The sequence below is a fragment of the Apodemus sylvaticus genome, chromosome 22 (genome assembly GCF_947179515.1).
Source record: "Apodemus sylvaticus chromosome 22, mApoSyl1.1, whole genome shotgun sequence".
Lineage (NCBI taxonomy): Eukaryota > Metazoa > Chordata > Mammalia > Rodentia > Muridae > Apodemus > Apodemus sylvaticus.
Window position 1 is genome coordinate 33,605,616 of NC_067493.1, and position 23,326 is coordinate 33,628,941.

At 49.1% G+C, this 23,326-nt stretch overlaps 1 protein-coding gene across 1 annotated transcript in view; it reads left to right on the forward strand.

Annotated features, from left to right (window-relative positions):
• The window catches only part of Styxl1 (serine/threonine/tyrosine interacting like 1), a 31,769-nt gene that overhangs the window by 2,747 nt on the left and 5,696 nt on the right, over window positions 1–23,326 (forward strand). Inside the window, exons 2-8 of the mRNA XM_052168019.1 lie at window positions 5,398–5,501; window positions 7,539–7,600; window positions 10,688–10,850; window positions 17,441–17,586; window positions 19,474–19,619; window positions 21,186–21,283; window positions 21,848–21,960. Coding sequence (XP_052023979.1) covers window positions 5,399–5,501; window positions 7,539–7,600; window positions 10,688–10,850; window positions 17,441–17,586; window positions 19,474–19,619; window positions 21,186–21,283; window positions 21,848–21,960 — 831 coding nt within the window. The 5' untranslated portion in view covers window position 5,398. The remainder of the gene's footprint in view (window positions 1–5,397; window positions 5,502–7,538; window positions 7,601–10,687; window positions 10,851–17,440; window positions 17,587–19,473; window positions 19,620–21,185; window positions 21,284–21,847; window positions 21,961–23,326) is intronic.

Genomic DNA, 23,326 nt, shown 5'->3' on the forward strand with positions numbered 1-23,326 from the left:
CTGAGACCCTATCTCAAATCCAATGATAATAAAAAGGGACGTGGATTGCTAGAAAGATGGCTGGTGGTTAAGAGTTTGTACTGCTCTTATGAGGACCTGAGCAGTTCTCAGCACCCTCTTGAGGCAACTCACAACTGCCTAATAGCTCTAGTTCTGGAGATCCCACACCCTTTCCTGACCTCCATCAGCTCTTGCATTCACATTGCACACAATCGTTCACATAAATAAAAACAAAACTACATTGTTTCTTAATGATCCCAGCACTAGGGAGCCAGTGGCAGGTGATCTCTTGAGTTCCAGGACAACCAGAGATGCACAGTGAGAGCCTGTCTCAAACACGCAAACACACAAACAAATGAACGTGGAGAATCAGGCTGGGAAAAGTGTATATAGGTGAAAAAGGAAGTTGGGTTCTGTGGAAGGAAGACTGACTGGGAAAAGAGCTACATTTGAAGCTGAATTGAGCTTATTGTTGAGTTGTTCTGAGAGGGGGCGGGTCGTGTGATGGGGACATGCTGCAAGAAGAAATATCAGTGAGACAGACAGACAGACAGACCAGAGCTGATGCCATCCCTATAGAGAGGAGAACTGTGAGTAGAACTGTGCTCAGTGGTGAGTGGTGCCCAGTTATGCATAGAGCCCTGGGTTTCATCGCCAGCACCACTGTCCTAGGGTTTCCATTGCTGTGATAAACCCTGACCAAAAGCATCTTAGAGGAGCTTTTCCCGTCTTAACAGAGTGTAGTCCATCTTCCAGGGAAGTCGGGAGGATTCTGGAGGAAGGAGTTGCTATAGCGGCAGTGGAAGAGCAGTGCTTACTGGCTTGCCCCTCGTTCTCGGCCTGCTTTTTTATGGCACCCAGGGTCACTCTGGGGGCACTGCTCACAGTGAGCTTGGACCTCCCATATCAATCAGCCAATCAGAAAATGCTCTGCAGGCTACCACAGACCAGTATGGTGGGGATGTTTTCTCAATAAAGGTTCCCTCTTCCAAAATAACACTGATGATTTCAAGTTGACATAGCACTAGCCAGCACGACCACATAAACAGGGCGGCACCCAGGAGGTCCAAGATGGCTTCAGGAGCGTCAGAGGTTCAAGATCATCCTCTGCCTGCACAAGGGAATGGCTGCAGGCACAACAAACTGCAGTCATCCATTCTCTTCTCCCGCCCTCCTTTGGCGCCCTCCATCTGAAAGGACTGGATTGTTACAACACTATGTTCTGATTCTGTCTGCCTCCAGCCAACACCAAGGTTATTGTTCTGACTTTGTGTCAAACTATGGCTCTGTGGTAGGCTCTGCACTCAGTGCTTTGCCCTGAGCATAACTCAGGTCATCCCCACATTCAGGAGGCTAAGGCAGGGCCCTGCTTCTAAAACACAAACAAGCCCGCAGTGGTGGCGCATGCCTTTAATCCCAGCACTTGGGAGGCAGAGGCAGGCGGATTTCTGAGTTTGAGGCCAGCCTGGTCTACAGAGTGAATTCCAGGACAGCCTGGGCTACACAGAGAAACCCTGTCTCAAAAAATCAAAACAAACAAGCAAACAAACAAAACCACACATACACACAAACAAAATGAAACAAAGGACAGTGTATCTGTAAAGTCAACTTAGATCTTTTTATTTTTCCATTCTATGTGTATTGGTGTTTTGCTTGCATATATGTCTGTGGGAAAATATTAGATCTGGAGTTACAGACACTTGTAAACTGCCATGTGGGTGCTGGGATTTGAATCTGGGTCCTGGGATTTGAATCTGGGTCCTGTGGATAAACAGTCAGTTCTCTTAACTGCTGAGCCATCTCTCCAGTCTATCAGCTTGGATCTTTACTAAGAAATTTTAAATTACATTTTTATTTATGTTGTGTGCATATGTGTGTGGGCATCAGCATGTCATGGGCGTGTATGAAGGTCAGAAAAGTCTGGGAACATGAGAACTGAGTATGTTTAAAAATTGCCTTTGCAAATCCAATTTTGACCCAGTGTGTAACTGTCTTAGTCAGGGTTTCTATCCCTGCACAAATATCATGACCAAGAAGCAAGTTGGGGAGGAAAGGGTTTATTGAGCTTACACTTCCACGTTGCAGTTCATCACTAAAGGAAGTCAGGACTGGAACTCAAGCAGGTCAGGAAGCAGGAGCTGATGCAGAGGCCATGGAGGGATGTTTCTTACTGGCTTGCTTCCCCTGGCTTGCTCAGCCTGCTCTCTTATAGAACCCAAGAACACCAGCCCAGGGATGGAACCACCCACAAGGGACCCTCCCCCCTTGATCACTAATTGAGAAAATGCCCCACAGCTGGATCTCATGGAGGCACTTCCCCAACTGAAGCTCCTTTCTCTGTGATAACTCCAGCCTGTGTCAGGTTGACACACAAAACCAGCCAGTACAGTAACCGAGTTAGTAGTGTGCTCTGTGATCATTTGTAACTATTCATTCTGCTTGCATACTGTGTACTGAGCCTCGTCAGACCCAATGAACCCCCAAGAGAGACGCGTAATCCATCTCACTCTGAAGTTCTGAGGAATTTCATTCACACAAGCTAAGCTGAACGCACAGCCCTGGTTGTGCTACATTTCCTATGTCTTCTTTTTGATTCTTTCATGCCCCTGACTCAAAACGAAATGTCTGTGTATGAGCTGTGATGACCAGGTCTGTGACCATGTGCTAGAGGCAGTGAGGCACTGGAAAGCCATGTCTCCCAGCTGGGCAGTGTGTGGGAACATGTGGATACAGCAATCATTTCTGCCCGGGCCTTTGCGTGCTGTTCCGTGTTAGTGAGGCCAGAAGAAAGATCTCTCCCTTACGAGCCCCCGTAAAAGGCCCGATCCTTTTCATTACCACATCGCCGCGTTGTTAACTACGGAGCACGTGCCTTTGGTCAGGACCACTCTGGTCCACGTAGGCTGGAACAGGAGGCAGCATCTTCTGGATAGAGCATGGCGGCACCATTGCTCTCCTTCGCCCACGCATCACCTTCCTGGGAATTTGCACTCTCCTGGAATCAAACTCAGGTCGTCAGGGTTGGCGGCAGGCACCTTGACCCACGTCGGCTCAGCCTTTCCCTTCTAATCCTTGCAGCTTGTGGGTTGTCTTTGGATACCATGTTACCTCGCCATGCCCTCAGGTTTCCTGGTTTTTATAAGTACCTGCATTTGGGAACTAGAGTGTCTGGCTTCATTATTCCTCTCTCTCTCTTCTTTAATTCTCTTCCGATTTCATGTGAACTGTGGCTTCTGACCACCCATTGTTGATGGAGCAGGGTTAAAAGTAGAGATGGGGCAAGAAGTTCCCGTGGAGACTTGATTCATATGAGTGCTTCGCCTGCATGTGTGTATGTGCGTCATGTGTGTACCTGGTGCCAGTGGAGGTCGGGAGCCATTGGATCCCCTGGAACTGCGGTCACAGATGGTTGGGAGCCGCTGTGTGGGTGCTGGGAATTGAAGATGAGTCTTCTGTAAGAGCAGCAAGTTCTCTTAATCGCTGAGCTGTCTCTCCTGCACCGAACATTGACTTGCCTCAGATCAGCGACTCAAGCAGAGCCTGGTTTGAGTAAGATTACTCCCTGGACTCAGTTTCTCTTCCACATTCCCCTGCTGGTCTCCTTGATGAACCTTCTAGAAGGTAGCTCCCTACAGGAAGCTGCCGTGTGTGTCCATCCCCTGGAAACAGCATGCTGGGGACTGGGTGTCCCGACAGGAGCCAGAGCCAGCTTCCTTCACATCAGCCTTGACATCAGAGCCTCAGCACAGCCCACAGTGCTGTTCAGAATCCACCGTTCTTCTCCAGCCGCAGCTCCTGGCATCTCAGTTGAGCAGCCGCCGCCGCTGCAGATGGCCTCTGACCAGTCCCAGCTGGGGAAGGACGGTTCAACTGGGAGCCTGTGGCGGCTTCTCATACCCAAACCGTATTAATAAAGCATTTGAGGGCTGGAGAGATGGCTCAGCAGTGAAGAGCACTGACTGCACTTCCAGAGGTTCTGAGTTCAAATCCCAGCAACCACATGGTGGCTCACAACCGTCTGTAATGAGATATAACGCCCTCTTCTGGTGTGTCTGAAGACAGCTGCAGTGTAATATAAATAAATCTTTAAAAAAAAAACAACATTTGGGGCTGGTGAGATGGCTCAGCAGATAAGAGCACTGACTGCTCTCCCAAAGGTCCTGAGTTCAAATCCGAGCAACCACATGGTGGCTCACAACCATCTGTAATGAGATCTGACTCCCTCTTCTGGGGTATCTAAAGACAGCTACAGTGTACTTACATATAATAATAAATAAATCTTTAAAAAAAAAACCATTTGAAAGACTTAAACTGTGTATTCACGTGTGTCTGTGTGTGGGTATATACACATGTATGTGCCAGTGGAGGCCATAAGAGGGTGCCGGATGCCCTGAAACTAGATTCACAGGCAGTTGTGGGATACATGATGTGGGACCTTCTGCAAGAGCATTACACACTCTTGGCCACAAAAGCATCTCTCCAGCACCTAAATATTAGGGGCTGGGAACATGGCTCAGTGGCTACAATACAAGCATTGATTCCTCTTGCAGAGGCTCCTAACACGCACGTGATGGCTCACAACTGTCCATACTCCAGTTCGGGAGGAGCTGACAGCCTCCTCAGGATTTCATGAAGACGGGCATGCACATGGTACAAATACAAAAGGCAAAACACCTAGAAAATTAAAATATTTAAGTGTGTGTGTGTGTGTGTGTGTGTGTGATTGATGGCACGCATGTGGCTCCCACAGGACAACTTTTAGGAGTCCATTCTCTCCTCCTCCCGTGTGCTCAGACTCAAGCCATCAGGTGTGCACTGCATGCTTTCTCACACTAAACAACCTTGCCCTTGCCTAGCAGTCATTTATAGTGCACTTCCTAGTTAGGTTATTAAATGGATGTGGCTTCATTTCCTGCTGGGTGGAAATCTTGATAAGGTTGCCTTGCCTTCCGTGGTTATTGCTTAGGCTTAGCTTAGCAGGTGCTCATTAATTTGTTTGCTAATAAAAAATAAAGCTGTTGAGGTGGCTCAGGTGCAGGGCATTTGCTTGGCATGCAGGGACCCTAGACTCAAGTCCCAGGGCTTGCCTACACACACACACACACACACACACACACACACAGTAGAGAGAGAGAACAAATGAAATAGTAACTGTTTATAGCTTCCTTGGTATTATATGGCTTCATATGTTGTAACTCAGTTACAGTTACATATTCATGTTAATTTGCATATTCATATGCTGTGATTTACAAATGCTAGGCAAGCCCACTGTCAATTGAACTATAGCCCCAGCCCTGACTTCCATTTTTTGAAGTGTTTAATTCAGTATCTTATTTTCTGGTCATTTTTCTAAGTAGATGTCTGTTACATGTGTACACTGTGGATTCTTCCCCGTAGGATGACTGACTTGCTTTTCTGTGAACCGACAGAACTCTATAACATCTTGAATCAGGTCTCCAAGCTGTCCAGATTAGCTGAGCCCAACTACCTCTGTTTACTGGGTAAGTAGAAAACAACAACACACCAACCCAACACACCAACATACAGACACTCACACACGTACCAACACACAAACACACCAACCCAAGCACGCATACCAACATGCAGGCCACACAACACACACCAACACATCAACCCAAAGACATACAAATATCAACATGCAAACACACAGCACACATCAGCACACACCAACCCACATATACATACCAATACCAACATACAGGTACATGGCACACATCAACACACCAAGACACCAGCCCAAACACACGTACCAACAACAACACAAACACCACACACACAAACATCAGTACACTATTGACCAACAGATGTGTTGAGACAGTGGCCTGCAAACCTTCCTTTTGAAGGTTAGTGAAGTTTCTGGAGGGGAGGTGGATAGTCGGTTCAAAATGCTGCCTATGATTAGGGCTACTGAATAAGGTGCTTGTGCAATCTTGAACACCAGAGTTTGGTGCACCCACATAAGAGTCAAGAGGCTCGGTGGCCTGCCTGTAATCCCAGAACTCGGGACAGGGAGCTGGGATACACTGGGCAGGCTGGCTAACTAGACTCTGAAAAGGTGAGCTTTGGGTTCTGTGAGACCTAGCTTCAGGAAATAAGGTGGAGTGTGATTGAGGAAGACACACAGGTGTGTGCACATGCTTGTACACGCACCTCCACACACGTGTTCTGCTTCTATATGTACACCACACACATACAAACAAAGGGAAATCGTGCTGCAGCTGAATGGACAGTTCAAGATGAGATCAAGGAAAGGTCTGCACAGCATGGCAGCTCAGGCCTGTGGGCCCAACGCCAAGGCAGCACAAGCGAGAGTTTCAGTCTGCCTGAGTTTGTCCTGACCTGCAGGACAGTGAACAGGGTCCCCAGAACTACTTAGAGAAAGGCGAGAGACAAGAGACACGAGAGACAGACAGCAAGTCTGATTCTGATCAAGCTGTCAACTTAAATTTTTTACACAAGGCTATATAAAGGCAAGCAAGCAAGTGTGGGGGGGTTAAGGGGGAAAGTCATTGTATTCGGGGAACAATCTCAGGGGGCTAGCATCATTTCTCAGGAACAGTTTCTCAGAATTGTCTCTCAGAATCTCAGGGAAGATTTGGCAGGTGCAGTAGGAACTTGGCATCATATTTCAATCATGAGGAGGTGAAGTGGAAAGGAATTGCTATGGTAACCTAACCACAAGTGAGCTTCGTTTGTTCGAGCCCACTCGGGCGAGTTCTGCATGTACTGACCATCTAGCTTACTTGGCTAATCTTTAAACTAGTACATTTCCTTCTAAAAGCAGCCTAGAGAAAGCAGGCTAGAAATGGCTTAGAGGAGGGGGTTTTGAGATCTCTGTGAGAATAGCTCCTGGCATGAGTTACATGGTGAGACTCCAGTCTCAAAGAAATGAAGAGGTCAGCGAGGCGGTAGTGGTGTTACACCTTTAATCCCAGCACTTGGGAGGCAGAGATAGAGGCAGAGGCAGAGGAGGCAGAGGAGGCCTAGGCAGAGACAGATGGATCTCTCAATTCGAGGCCAGCTTGGTTTATAAACTATTCTAGAACAGCCAGGGCTACACAAAGAAACAACCCTATCTTGAACACCCACCCCCAACCCCCCCAAAAAAGAGGTAGAGGTGATGGAGTCAGGAGGGTTTTTGTTTTGTTTTAAGACAGAGTCTAGAGGCTGAAGAGATGGCTTTGTGGGTAAAGGTGCTAGCTTTCAAGGCTGATGACCCGAGTCTAGTCCCTGGAGACCACGTGGTGGGAGGAGACCCGTCACAGGTTCTCTTCTAACCTCCACTGGTGTGGCATGCCACTCCCCTCCCCCAGAAATACAGAAATTATTTATTTGAAGACAAGAAGCTTACAGTGTAGCCCTTGCTCGCAATCCTCAGGCCTCCGGTCGGTCCTTCCTTCACAGACGCTAGGTGCTGAAAGCACAGCTGTGTTCTGAGTGGACAGGGCTCACCTGCCCACCAGTGTTCTCATGTCTCTGCACACGCCCAGTTCTGAGTTCAGCCTTTTCTTCCCCAGATGTCCGATCCAAAAGGCAGTATGACGAGAGTCACGTGGTCACTGCCCTCAGGGTGAAAAAGGTATGGGGGGGGGGCGGGAGGCAGAGGGAGGGGAAGGCTTTGTCTTGGGTCCAGAGGGTGGTGTCAACAGGGTGGTGGGAATGGTGCTTGTCCCATGACTCCCTCCCACTTTTCCTAGAGCTCATCCAGGTGGGTACTTCCTGTTCCTGCTGTTATTAAGTGGGCAGCGTGTCCTAAGTGGGCAGTGTGTCCTACCTTAGTCACTGGGGACTGGAACTGGAAAGAAGGACCATCCAACTTCTGTACATCTGTTCTCTGGGTCCTTCAGGACCTGTCTGTGAGCTTGGGGCTGCGTCTACTTTGTCTAGTCTCTACCATCTGTAGGTAGTCAGCACAGGTTGTCGGCAAATACCCTTGACCAGAGAGGCCTTTCCTCTGCCCAGAACATGTCCCAACCTTTGTTTACCATATGTGTGTATTATTTGATCGTGTGTGTATGTGTGCATGTGCGTGTGCGTGTGTGTGTGTGTGTGTGTGTGTGCATAAAGGAAAGGATGGTAGTTATCCTCCTTTATCATCCATCTTAGGATTCTTTTTTTTTTTTGGTTTTTTTTTTTTTTTTTTGGATTTGGTTTTTTCGAGACAAGGTTTCTCTGTGTAACCCTGGCTATCCTGGAACTCACTCTGTAGACCAGGCTGGCCTCAAACTCAGAAATCCACCTGCCTCTGCCTCCCAAGTGCTGGGATTAAAGGCGTGCTCCACCACCGCCCGGCTACCTTATGTTTCTTAAAAATGTTATTGCATTATTTTTTAAATTACATGTGTATGTACATGTGTGCACATGAGTTAGGTGCCTGCAAAGTCCAGAAGAGCACGCTGCATCCAGAGCTAGAGCTACAGGCAGATGGGAGCCACCGAAGTAGGTGCTGGAAACTGAACTTGTCCTCTTCAAGTGCAGCAAGTGCTGACTGCTGCGTGATCTCTCCAGCTCGCTTTCTTACCCGCCCCTCTCTCATTTCTCTCTGTGTGGAGCTGGGGTATCTGGGCTTGGCCAGGCCATGTCAGACTTGTGGAGATCAGAAGATAACCTCTACTTGTGGGCCCTAGGAATTGAACTCAGGTTCTCAGGCTTTTCAGCAAGCACCTTTACTGCTGAGCCATCTCATTGACCCTTGGTCATGTTTACTCTTAGCCAGAGTCTTGCTAAGTAGTCTAGGCTGTCCTGAATCTCAAGATCCTCCTGCCTCAGCCATCTCAAGTGGGCATGACGTGTGGACCACCACCCCGCAACAGACATCTTCCTGAATATTCTCTTGAACTCTTAGACAAATAGATTTTTCCCATTTGTGTTCCAGAGCTCCTTGTCTGTCTAGACTTCTGTGGCCCTTAACTTCTGCTTTGTCACTGTTTGTAAAGCGGAATGCATGGGCACTTGTCACAGCCCCCTGGATGTCCTCTGTTGGGACTCTGTCTTCTGCATCAGAAAGGCCAGGTTGCAGCAGGCAGTGTTGGGCTCAGATTCCTAAGTGATGGGAATTCATAAGGAACTCTAAGAGCAAGTGAAAGGCCACACTCTGAGCTGCCATCTAGCTAGGGATCCTTGAGTTCTACAGCATCTCTCAGGTTCCTGTACGTGTCTAGACTGCATCTCCTCCCCAGGTGACCTCACCCCCCCAGGTGACCTCACCCCCTCCCCAGGTGACCTCACCCCCTCCCCAGGTGACCTCACCTCCTCCCCAGGTGAGCTCAACAGCTTTCTTAGTTGCCTTTCTCATGTATTACATGGACAAAAGCAACTGCAGCAGAAAGGGAGAAAGGGAGGAGGGTATTTTAGCGCAGTTATAGCCCTGTCTTAAGTGGGGAAGGCGTGAGAGCAGGCATGTGAGCCACCAAACCACATTTTGTCCATAGGCAAGAAGCAGAGAGTGGACTGAAAAACCTCAAGGCTTATCCCTGTGACCACTTTGTCTGGCAAGGCTTTATCTGCTAAAGGTTCCATAATTGCCCAAAATAGTGTCATCATCTGGGAACACCTGTGCCTGTGGGGACATTTCACACTGAAAGTACATCTTTTATTTTCACTCTTGGGACCTACATTATGGTGACCCAGCCACTCATGACTCTGCCACTCACCAATACGTTCTACCTCAGGGCTTCTGCTTGCAATCCACTCATCTGTGCGAAGCATACATTTAAGGTTGGTCTCATGCCAGAGATTGTTCTAGAAGTTCACTAGGTACATTAGTATAATGGTTAATAGTGGCTACATGGTAGACTCTACTATCATCTTGGAGACGAAACTCCGGCATATCTGTGGCAGGGTTTCTAGAGTGGGTTAAATGAGGGGGGACACTCACCTTGGGTGTGGTCAGTGCCACCCCCTGGCTGGATCCAGACCGACTAAGAATGGGAAGGTGAAACCGAGGGGTGCTGGCACATGCTTTTTATCCCAGCGCTGGGGTGGCAGAGGCAGGCGGATCTCTGTGTGTTCCAGGCCAGCTTGGTCTACCCACCCCCCAAAAGAAAGCCAGCTGAGTGTCAGCATTCCTCTCTCTGCTGCCCTGCTGTGAACACAACGTGAGCCTCTCGCTCCGGCACCAACAACTGACTGTGCCCTTAAACTGTGAGCCAAAATGAAACCTTCCTTCCAGCAGCCACTCTCATGAGGTACTCACTCTGTCACAGCAGTGAGATACAATTAGAGCCTAAACAAGAGACCTGAGTCCTGCTTCCCAGAGCCTGCATTTGATCTCACAGTTCTGGTGACATTCCCTCACCTGGGGCTTCTGTTTCAGTACCCAAGCCCTCTCCTTACCATCTTTGTGAATGCCTTGGGGTTTGGGTCTCCTGCCGACCTTCCAGTCACAGCAGCTCTGATGGGCCATGAGCTGGTGATGGACCGACCAGCCGTTCTCCAGCCAGGCCAATCTCCAGCTTGGTCATCTGCTTTTGTCCTCCTTAGTGGTGGTGGTGGGGGGGGACCCTCGAGGACTCAAGAGACTCTCTCCTGTGTTAATGGTGTTTCCAGCTTATGAGTCGTCAGGGGAAGGAGGAAAGGTCCCCCAAACCCCGTATCAGAGCCGTCTGGGTGTTGTGCAGGGACAGCGTATGAGCTCCTCGGCAACATATATTTGTGGTTTCCTCAGAGAGATCATCAGTACCTCATCCCAGAGTCTGTAGATCTGGAGTGTGTGAGATACTGCATCGTGTACGACAGCAACACCAGCTCCCTGGAGCTGAGCATACGGCGGCGGTATGAGGAGGAAGACGAGGAAGAAGACACAACAGAGGTCAAGGAGGAGGACACGGGTAACTTTTGTCTTTTTGCTGCTGTTGTTTGAGAAAGGGTCTCTCAAGCCGGGTTGTGATAGTGCACACCTTTAATCCTAGCACTCGGGAGGCAGAGGAAGGTGGATCTCTGAGTTTGAGGCCAGTCTGGTCTACAGAGAGAATTCCAGAGCAGCACAAAGAAACCCTGTCTTGAGAAACAGAGGAAGAGATATTGTGTAGCTCCAGCTGTCGGGAAAACCACCCTCTGCTTCCTGAATGCTCTCTGCCAACTGAGCCTTCCCAAGTAGGATTTTACAGCCACAAGAATCATAGTGGACAGTACTGTATCCTTAAGATTTTGCAGCTGTGATCACATTACCTAAGGAAAACAATGAAGGTCAGATGATGTCTCCATTTCACACCTCTGTATGCATGTCAGAGTGTACACAGGCCCGTGGAGACCAGAGGCCAGTCTCAGGTGTCAGTCCCCAAGTGCCTTGTTTTGTAGGGCCGACTCTACTGGCCTGGAGATTGTCAAAAAGGTTAGACTGGCTGGCCAGTGAGTCCCAGGAAGCCATCTGTCCCTGCCTTCCTAGTGCTAGCGTTGCAAAAGTGCCACTGTGCCTGGTCTTTACACAGGCTCGGGGGGAGGAACTCAGTCGCTCAACTTACTAACTAAGCCATCTCCTGCAACATGTGTACATCTGCACATGCAAAAGCATGCACACACACCTGCATGTGACACACACACATGAAAGAGAGGAGGAGGAGGAAGAGGAGGAGGGGGAGGAGGAGGAGAAGGTGAAATCACTCACATTCCTAGCAGTGAGCAGTCTACAGCTGCACACCACAAATGATGTTGGGCCTTCTTAGGTTTGTCTTCAAGGCCCAAACAAAGGCCAAGTAGGGCCCAACATCATGATCTGAAACTCTGGCCCTAAATAACAAAATGTTTATTACCATATCTTTAGGTTCAGAAGTCAGGGGCCACTCCTCCAGAAGACCCAGTGTTTCTTTCTAGAAATTATAATTGCAGTGTCAGCTGGGGTCAGGTGTGGTAGCGCATGGGTACGGTCCCAGTTTGGGAGTTTGAAGCCAGGGATTCCCTGAGTTTGAGGACAGCTACAGAGTGAGACCATGTTTTAAATGAAAACAGACAAACAGAACACTGGGCTGTCACTGTCACTTAGTTAGTACCCTAGGTCCACTCCAGTATCACACCAACAGGGTGTGATGGGACACACTCGGAATGTGGAGGCAGAAGGAGTAGCCACTCAAAGCTGCTGCCAGCCACACCCAGCAAGTTCAAGGTCAAGCTGGGGTCGGTGAAACCCTGTCTCAAAAGAAATAGCCATAAACATAAACAAACAAACAAACAAACAAATAAATAAATAGTGCACCATTAATCTCCACACTCAGGAAGCAGAGGCAAGGTTACCTCTGTGAGTTTGAGGTCAGCCTGGTCTACAGAACAAGTTCCAGGACAGTCAGGGCTATGTAGTGAAACCTTATCTCAGTAAGCAAATAAATAGTGTCCAGGGCTGTAGCTCGGTGATAGAACCCTTGCCACCCCACCTGTGCACACATGCACAAGGCCCAGGGTCCAGTCCTCACTGCTATGCAAGGGAGGGGCAGTGGGATGGCTCAGCGGGCATCCAAGTTTAACAACCTGAGTTTCATCCCCAGGACCCACATGGTGGAAGGAGAGAATTTACTTCTACATGTTGTCCTCTGATATCCACATGTGTGGTAATACAAATGCATGTACACGCATAAATGAACAAAGCAGTAAAAATCAGAAGATTCCCTAAAAACGTACGTGGCCAGTTACAAGACATCTGATTAAAGTTTTGAAGCTGGTTTGTTCTCCTCTCAGCCCATAGTTTTGGGACGATGGCCCATGCTGACAGGCTGGGGTGGCCACTGACACTTTCTGCCACTGGGTGGCGCTAATGCCCCACCTTTAACGACACCTGCTGTCTAGCCTTCCCACTGGCCTTGGGCTTGGACATTTCTTTTCCTTTGCTACCGTTTGTAAGTATTTGCTAGTTTTACATCAGAGTCTCACGTAGCTCCGCTAGCCTCACACTCACTATATTGCTGAGGATGGCCTGGAACTTCTGGCTCTCCTCTCTCCACCTCTTGTGCTGGTATTACAGGTATATGCCACCATGCCGTGTGCAGTGCTGGGGATGGACCCAGGGCCGTGCTAGGCCAGCTCTCTACCAACTGAACCACAGCCTTAACCCTGTCTGTTTGTTCATGTGTTTGTATATTTTGGACTGGAGAGATGGCTCAGCAGTTAAGAGCTCTGGTCTGGTCTTGAGCGGACCTGAGTGGCAGTCCTAGTATTTATGTAGGGTGCCTCACAGCGACCCTTAGCTGCAGCAGCAGGGCATCTGACCCCTCTGGGGGAGGGCACGTGTGCACATCCGGAAGCCCGACACACACAGTTTAAACTATGTTCTATGTATGGCTGTGTGTGTATGTGTGTGTGTGCGCGCGCGCGGTATGACACATAATATATGTGGATTCTGCCATGTAAGTCCTAGGGATCACACTCAGGAGAACAGGCTTGGCTGCAAGTGTCTTTACTCTCTGAGCTATCTCTCTGGCCCCACTTTTTTTGAGACTGGGTCTCATGTAGCCCAGGCTGGCCTCAACATCACTGTAGCTTGTATTTCTGAGCCTCTTGCTTCTACCCGCCTGGTGCTGGGACCGCGGGTGTGCACCACCTGCTCAGCTTGTCCACAGTCTCGGGACTACAAACTGGACCCTAGAGCGCTAAGAATGGGGGCCGTGTAGGTGGTTCCGCAATAAGGTGCTTGCTGCCAAGCCTGACAGCCTGAGCCTCACCCCTGGGACCCGCCTGGAAGGAAAGAGCCGTCTTCCACAAGTTGTCCTCTGACTCCATACATAAGCTATGGCAGATGCATGTCCCCACACACAAGTAAGTAAGTAAATGTGATTTTAAAACACTCTTACTCAATAAGGGGTGGCCTTGTGCTATTGAGTTTCCCACTCAGAAAGCGACCATAGCCAAACAAACGTAACAGTTTCACTGTACGCAACTTTCCTCAAATGAAAGGGTGATTTGAACTGACTCTGTCTTCAACGCCCACCCTACAGTTGTGGACTGTAAGCCTCCCTAGCAGTGGAGAGGCAGATTCTAGGCTAAAGGTAACAGCATTGATGTGGCCTGGGACAGCCATCCCAACTCCCCTGTGGCCTCTGGCCCAGTAGTCTCTTGCTCAAGAGAGACATGGCTGGTGCCCTGTAACCTACTGTCTGGACTCTGGGACCTCTGAGGCAGGCCCCGTGGGGAGGGGGGATGAATCCCACATGGTGCCTGCGAGTTTTCTCCAACTGTGGTTTACATCCTCTGGACAGCTCCCTGCCACTTCGGTCCTGGGAAGTCCCTTCTGGAAGCACCCTTGTCTTCAGAAAAAAAGTTCAGTTTATCTAATCAAACTAATTAATTAATTTTTCTTCCCTAGTTGATTTTATTTTGTGTGTAGTGTGAGTGCACATGAGTGAGTGTACCATGGAAGCCTTAGGTGTTGATCTTCAGATGCTGTTCCCATTCTAAACATTTTAATATATATATATGATATATATATATATCATATATATCATATATATTACAGATGACATTTATTGGGGACGGGTGTGCTACAGAGCTTGTGGAGAGGTCTGGAGATCAGGGCCTGACAATCTGACTTGGTGACAGGCACCTTTACACACTGGACGGACATCCTGGCCCTACGTTATTTTTTGAGACTCTCTCCTCATGTATAGTTCAGCTGGGCTAGCTTGCTGTGGAGCCCCAGGATCTGTCTGTCGTCACTGATGCGATAGCGGATGAGATGACATCACTGATGGGAATGGCTGATGAGATGATGTCACTGATGGGAATGGCTGATGAGATGACGTCACTGATGCAATGGCTGATGAGATGATGTCACTGATGGGAATGGCTGATGAGATGATGTCATTGATGCAATGGCTGATGAGATGACAGCATACACCACAAAGCCCAGCTTTCCTATGTGGCTTCAGGAACAGAACTCAGGGCCCCAGGCTTTCCTGACTCTGCTGTCTGAGCCATCTCCCCAGCCCCAAAGGTCAATTTGGAGGACAGAGTCCATGGCTGCTGGTGGGCTCCGGAGGGTCTGCCAACCAATGTTTCTGGGTCAGGGTGTCTTAGTGGCTGCAGGATTGTGGAGAGTTTCTGTTGAAGCAACCTGAGGTCTGTCTTAGTTACTTTCATGCTGCTGTGACAGAAGACGTGACCAACAGCTTCTGAGAGCAGAGTGACTGTGGCTCAGAGCTTCTGTCTGCAGTCGCTGGCCCTCCATTTCCTCTCTTTATTCCTTCCCAGCCCCAGGCCATGGAGCAGGGCACCATGTTAAGGGCAGATTTTCCCTCCTCGGTTAATTCTCCCGAAACATCCTCACATTTGCACTCAGAGATATGTGCCCCAGGGTCCTAGTGATTCCAGGGTTAGACAAGTGGGTAATGAATATTATTCATATTATAATGCATAATTATGAAAGGTTTGAGTTTAAATTTATAGCAAGCCATAAAAAGAGATCCAGTAAGACGATCTCTGGGACCTACATGATGGGAGAAGAGGATGGACTCCTGCAACATGACTGGTTTCCACCCACATGTGCACACATGTGAGCACACACACATGTGCACACACACACATGCACACACCACACCACACACACACACACACACATACACACACCACACACACACACAGCAGCCAAGCACAATGCTACATGCGTCTAATTGTCACACTCCGGAGGGTGAGTCTGAGAACAGTGAGCGCTAGGCCAGATGGAGCCTCATAGGTCTCATCACAGAAGTAAGTCTAAATCACAAGGAGGCTTCACTCAATACCCACCAGGGCATGCACAATTTCAAACTTGACAAGTGTTATAATAGCAAGTGTTGACAAGGGTGTGGGGGCACTGGGCCTCTGTACACCACGGGGCACCGAGGGAAAGCGCCTGGGCATGGAGGCTCCCGGCTGGCATCCCAGCATCCCTGTCATCTGCAGGCTGAGCCTGCAGGATTACTACAATTTCAAGGGCAGTCTTGGCATCATAAGTCCCAGGCAGGACTCTGCTACAGAGAAAGACCCTGACTTTCAAAATGAGAGTCAGTAAAATGGTAGAAAGCACCTCGGAAGAGACCCACAGCTAAGTTCCATCCCTGGAACCGGAAAGGGGACAGGAGAGAACGAACTCCTATGAGTTGGCCTGTAATCTCCATTCATACACTGTGGCACATGTGTATGCCCATACACACACACACACACACACACACACACACAATCAAAAGTGAAATAAATCTTACAAAAATTAAAAACTAACCCAAAGCCAGGCATTAGTGGCACACACACATTTAATCTGAGCACTTGGAAGGCAGACATAGGCAGATCTTTGATAACAAGGCCAGCCTGGTGTACAGAGCAAGTTCCAGGACAGCCAGAGCTACAGAGACAAACTCTGTTTCAAAAAACCAAAACCAACCAACCAACCAAGCAAACAAACAAACAAACCAAAACCTAACCCAAATGAAGCACAGCTGTAGGAGGAGAGTATAAAATGGTCCAATGTAAAGAAAGCAGTGGTGATTGTTCCGTGCCGAGGTACATACTCCAAGAGAATGCAAACCCATCACACAAAAACTTGTGTTTTGTTCAGCACAGATGTCTCAATAAGCCAGTGAATGGGGTGAAATGCAGTGTATCCACAGAATGGGATATTATTCAGCCAGAAAAGGTTTGACGTGGGGCTGAAGAGATGGATCGGCGGTTAAGCACACATCTTGCTCTTTTAGAGAACCCAACTTCAGTTTCCAGAATCTATGTCAGGTGGCTCACAACAATCTGCATCTCCAGCTCGGGGGATCTTACTGTACTGAGTGCCCCGTGCTGGCTTCTGTGGCCATCTGTACCCTGGACACAAACCCACACACACATAATTAAGAATAATAAAAATCTGACGCTGGAGAGATGACTCCGTGACTAAACACTGGCTGCTCTTCCGGAGGACCTGGGTTGCATTTCCAGTGCCCACAGACATGCTTACACTTCTACAGCTCCAGTTCTGGGTGACACGTTGCCGCCTCCTGGCCTTTGCAGTCACGGCACACACGTGGTACACAGACATACACGCAGGAAAAACAACCATACTTTTTTTTTTTTTTTTTTTTTTTTTTTTTTTTTTGGTTTTTGGTTTTTTGAGACAGGGTTTCTCTGTATAGCCCTGGATGTCCTGGATCTCACTCTGTAGACCAGGCTGGCCTCGAACTCAGAAATCCACCTGCCTCTGCCTCCCAAGTGCTGGGACTAAAGGCGTGCGCCACCACTGCCTGGCTGTATTTTTTAAGACTTTAAAAGCAAGGCTTTACTTGTAACACTCTATCCTCGACTCAGATTTTTCCCCTAATTTTATTTTATTTTATTTTATTTTATTTTATTTTATTTTATTTTATTTTATATGCCCCTTACCTTGGGTTTCTGAGTAATTGTTTTCAGTGGACATGGCCGCCCATTCTCTCACTAGGCAATGGTAAATACATTTTTGCACCTCTTTGGTTTCTGCCTGCAGAACTCTTGCCTGGACCTGCTGTGGAATTTGGACAAATCCTCATCCACTTTACCCGCCAGCCTGTCTATGTCCTCAGAGGGGGCTATGAGTGCTTCTCTGGCCTGTACCACTTCTTCCGGACCCAGAAGATCATCTGGATGCCCCAGGTGAGGCAGGAGACTGACAGGGAAGGAGGGCAGGGAAAGAGAAGACAGGGATAGAGGTCATGGGAAGCAAGAGAGAAGAAATAAACTTGGGGCGGCTGGTGGGCTTCAGTCCCTGACGGCAGACTCCGGGCTAATACCTTATGCTGCCTGGTTCTGTGTGTCAACCTGACACAGGCTGGAGTTATCACAGGGAAAGGAGCTTCAGTTGGGGAAGTGCCTCCATGAGATCCAGCTGTGGAGCATTTTCTCAATCAGTGATCAAGGGGGAGGGCCCCTTGTGGGTGGTGCCATCCCTGGGCTAGTGCTCTTGGGTTCTCTAAGAGAGCAGGCTGAGCAAGGCAGGGGAAGCAAGCCAGTAAGAAACATCCCTCCATGGCCTCTGCATCAGCTCCTGCTTCCTGACCTGCTTGAGTTCCAGTCCTGACTTCCTTTGGTGAAGAACAGCAGTGTGGAAGTGTGAGCTGAATAAACCCTTTCCTCCCCAACTTGCTTCTTGGTCATGATGTTTGTGCAGGAATAGAAACCCTGACTAAGATTGAGACACACATTGTTTTAGTTAGGGTTTTACTGCTGTGAACAGACACCACGACCAAGGCAACTCTTTTAAGGACAACAGTTAATTGGGTCTGGCTGTCAGGTTCAGAGGTTCAGTCCATTATCATTAAGGCAGGAGCATGGCAGTGTCCAGGCAGGCGTGGTGCAGGCAGAGCTGAGAGTTCTACCATCTTCATCTGAAGACCACTAATGGAATGCTGGCTTCCAGGCAGCTAGGATAAGAGTCTTAAAGCCCAGGCGGTGGTGGTGCACACCTTTAATCCCAGCACTTGGGAGGCAGAGGCAGGCAGATTTCTGAGTTCGAGGCCAGCCTGGTCTACAGAGTGAGTTCCAGGACAGCCAGGGCTACACAGAGAAACCCTGTCTTAAAGCCCACACCCACAGTGACACCCCTACTCCAACAGGGCCACACCTTCTAATAGTGCCTGGGTCTAACATATACAAACCACCACACACATTATGGGGAGGCCAAACAAAGGAACCTAGAGGGGGTCTGGCTTCCGTGTGAGGCAGTGTGCTAAGTCAGACAGTGTACGGTTTGACTCTGAAATGTTCCCCCAGAGGTGTATGCTTTGAACACTTGTTCTCCAGCCAGAGTCCCTGCTCAGATGGCTGCAGAGCCTTTAGGAGATGGGGCCTGGCTGGTGGGTGAAGGTCCTAGGGGTAGGCCTTAAACGTTATACTCAGCCCTGGTCCTGGCCCGCTAGCCCTGCTTCCTGCTCTGTGGCACGCACCTTTCTTCACTGCCATGCACAGGACCTCCCCACCATGCCTTCCCTACCATGACGGATTAGTCTCGCTGAAACCGAGAGCCCAAGTAAGCCTTTCGTTTGCAGTAGTTTGTACCTAGGATGTTGCTAGATTTCTTTTTTCTGATAACATTGATTTATTTTGTGGCAGGCATATATGAATGTGTGCATGTTTGTGTGTGTGTGTGTGTGTGTGTGTGTGTGTGTGTGCACATGCACGCATCATGACTCATATATGTATGCCAGATTCTCTTCTTCCAAGATGAGGGGCCCAGGGCCTGAGTTCAAGTTGCTTGGCAGCAAGCACTAACCTCAACTGAACAGGTTCTGGGTCACAGATAGTTAGTTCTAACCTTTGTGTGTATGGCCAGGTGCAAACAGGAGCCATGAGGGAAGGGGATGTCACTGTGGAGTCCCGTTTATGTCCTGATGCTGGGGTCAGTCCTTGTTTACACCCAGGCCTCTGACTTCTCGTGTGAGGTATCCATTGCCAATGTCTTACCCGTAGAGCCACACCTCCAGAGAGACCAGTTATCTTGGGTGGGTGTGGACCCACAGTGGCCTTCTTTCTTCCTCATCCCAGGAACTGGATGCCTTCCAGCCATACCCGATTGAGATACTTCCAGGCAGAGTCTTCCTGGGCAAAACCAGTCAAGCCTGCAATGCCAAGATGCACAAGGATTTGAAAATTAAAGCACATGTCAATATTTCCATGGAGACAACACCCTAGTAAGTAGAGGTGATACTATTGGTGTGTGTGTGTGTGTGTGTGTGTGTGTGTGTGTGTGTGTGTGACAGATGGAGGCCATATGTTAATGCTGACCATCTTCCTCTGTCATTGTCCACTTTATTTTGTAAGAAGGGTCTCTCACTGCACCTGGTGCTCATGGACTGGACAACCGGGCTAGCCTGCAATTTGTCTCTGTGGCCCTAGCCCTAAGTCTCCAGATGGGTGCCACCACGAACCCAGCTTATTTTGTGTAGATGCTAGAGATTGTGGCACAAGTCCTTATACTGTACAGCAAGTATTTGGCTGCGTGGGCAGCGCCCTCTGCCCGTGCTTTTCCTGGGCAGCGCCTTCTGCCCGTGCTTTTGTTTTAGGTTAAGAGTCACATGTTTGTGTGTTTCTTACTGCCACACTTTGTTGTGACTGTTTTGCCTCTCTGTAGTACTAGAGATTAAGCCCGGGTCTCGCCCTCACTACAAGAGCTCTTCTGGTGAGCCATGCCCGTTCCTTCACTGGAGGCTTCTCAGAGTGCGGTCCTCCACACCGCCAGCCCCTCACTGGCAGATTCTAGGCTGATGTCTCATGTCGCTTTCTGTGTGCGTGTGCGTGTGTGTGTGCATAACTGTCTGTGCACATGTACATAACTGTCTGTGAAGGTCATGTGACTATTGCCAGTGTCATTCTGCAGGAGCTAGCCACGGTTTTTAAAAGACAGGACCTCTCACTGGCCTAGAATTCACCAAATAGGCTAAGCTGGCTGGCCAGTGAGGCCCGAGATCTTCTTGCCCAGTGCTGGATTCCAATCGTAGGCCACCAAGCCTGGCTGGGAATCAAAGTCAGATCCTGATGCTTGCCTGATAAACACTTTATCAGCGGAGCCATTTCCCCAGCCCCAGTTCTAGTTCTACTAGTCGCTCTCATCCTGATGTCAGCCCCTAATTGTTCCCTTCTGGTTTTTGTGCTGTGGGCTGTGGACATTACACACTACACTATACTACACTACACTACACTACACTACACTACAGTGGGCTGATTACCCATGTGTCATGTGAATTTTCCGGGGAGATGTGGAGAAACATCTACTCACCCCAGATAGGACACTGGTGACAGACTAAAAGAAAGGACAACACCACCAAAGTCCAACAGAGAGAACAAGTGAGTTTCCTGCTGTTACTTAACAGATGCACGTGTGTAGGGAGGTGACTTACAGGAGCATGGGTGACTCACAAGCAGCTGAGTCAGGATTCATGATAGCTGGGACCCACAGATATGATAGCATGTCTCCTCATGATAGCATGTCTCCTCATGATAGCATGTCTCCTCATGTTAGCATGAGACAGCTCCTCAGGCCAGAGTCTATTCTTACCTGCAGTTGTTACTACCTGTATAGCTTGGGGAGGGGCCTTGTGAATCGTGTAAGTTTCAGGAAATTTCTGGGGCTTATAAGTTGTTCATTCCTGAGCTTTTGGAAGTTTCCTTTACTTCCTGAGTCTGAAGAAGCCTCCCTCCTGGAAAGAGTGCTCCAGTAAGGAGGAGACAGACTCTCACCACTGTTCTGCATCCCTCAGTTTTATAGGCAATGCAGACAAGCTCTTGCACGTCAAGCTTGAGGATACGCCAGACTCCATCCTTTTTACCTATTTCCGCCACATCTGTCACTTTATGGGTAAGGAGAATTTCCAGATTGGGGAGTGTCTTATGTGTGTTGACAAGTCTCTTTCTGCTTGAGACCCCCAGGACTTGGGAAAGAGTATAAAATCTGGCACATTCAGAAGCCCTCAGCCATATGTACCTTAGCAGCTTAGAAGGAGTGCCTCCCCCATGACAGGACCACACAGGATCTGATTGTCCCTTGGCTAGATGGCCATTCCTTCTGAGCTAGTCACAGAGTGAAGATACTGGCCAAACGTGGGTACACCATATTTGGGGTGCCTGCTCCTCTGAGGGGTCTGGGGCCTTAGAAATGCTTCTCTTTCTACTTCTGAGCCCCTCCCCCCAGTCCCTCCCTGGGACTCAAAATCTAGGACTCACAATCCTTTTTTTTTTCTTTTGACAGTGTCTCCCTGGGTTGCCTAGCCTGACCTTGAACTTGTAGTCTTTTTCTCCTCTTAGCCTTTGAACACCTAGGATTCCAGCCTGTGCTACTAGGCCTGCAAGGATGGTCTCCCGATGGCCACTGAGGATCCTAGGGAAGAGCGCCATGCACAGCCCTTCTCCCTTCCTTTTGCAGAACTTCACCTCAGGCTCCGCTCTGTCATTCTGGTCTTTTCCACCCGTGGCATCAGCCGCAGTGTTGCAGCTGTGGTAGCCTTCCTCATGCATTACAATGAGGAGACCCTGAAGGTATGTGTCATGGCGCTGGGGCTGCGGCTACTGGGACAGTGCTCACCTGGCTTGCAAAAAACTCTGGGTCTAAGCCGAGCATGGGGTTTGTTTACACCTGTAATCCCAGCACTCCGGGCAGAGGCAGGTGGATCTCTGTGAATTTGAGGCCAGCCTAGTCCATAGAGTGAGTTCCAGGACAGCTAGGGCTGCACAGAGAAATCCCATCTGAAGAAAAAAAGTATTGTTCTCTGGGCAAGAATTGAATCACAAGCACCGTAGGAGGGAGTCTGAGCTGGAGCAGGCACACTGCAGACGGTGGTACTGCCATGGTCTTACCTTTAAGAGAACATGGAAAAGAATCAAGGAGGGGAAGTCCAAAGTCTCCATGTCACCCAGACCACAGTGGTCAAGAGTAAGGTCTCTCTGCGTAGACTAGGGGTTTCAGAGCAGGGTCTCAGCCAGTCCAGGCTCTGGGCGACAGTTCACCTTCACCTGTATGGCCATCGTCTTAGTTTATTTTTCTAACAAACAAATAATTAAAGAGATTTATTATATTGTTAATTCTAAATCTAAAGAGATATATTTTATTTTTAATTGTCTCTCCCTGTCTTTCTGTCCATCTCTGTTGCTGTCTGTCTACCTGTCTCTCTCTTTGTGTGTGCGTGTGCACGTGCCCGTGTGTGTGTGTGTGTGTGTGTGTGTGTATCTGTATGCATGTCTATGAGTGTATACCAGATCCCTGGAGCTGGAGTTACAGCACTAGGGACCGGCCCTCTGCCAGAGCACCACAGGCAGCTCCTGGTGCGGAGCGGCATCTCCAGCCCTTAGCTTCTTTTTCTGCTGTCCTGACAAAATCCTCTACAAAAGCAGCTCAAGAGGGAGAGGGCTTATTCTAGCTCACATTTCCAAGTTATACTCCATAACAGTGGGGACATCAGGGCAGCAGGAGCTGGAGGCAGCTGGTCACACTTGCCACCGTGAGGAGGCAGAGTGATGGGTGCGTGCTCACCTGTGCTCACCGACAGGTACATGCTGCAGCTGTGCTCACCGACAGGTGCGTGCTCACCTGTGCTCACCGACAGGTACATGCTGCAGCTGTGCTCACTGACGGGCGCATCCTGCAGCAGACGCGTGCTCACCTGTGCTCACTTTCTCCATTTTCTACAGTTTAGGATCCCAGCCAGAGAATTGTCCTGTCCACCATAAAAAATGAGTCTTCCTGCACCAATATACAGAATCAAGACAATTCCCCACAAACAGACTCACAGGCCACCCTATTGTAGACAGTCCCTCAGGGAGATTCCCTTCTGGGTGATTCCAGACCTTACCTTAGAACTGAAATTCATGGCCTCAGGCCACAGTCCCCACATTAGTTTGGGACCCC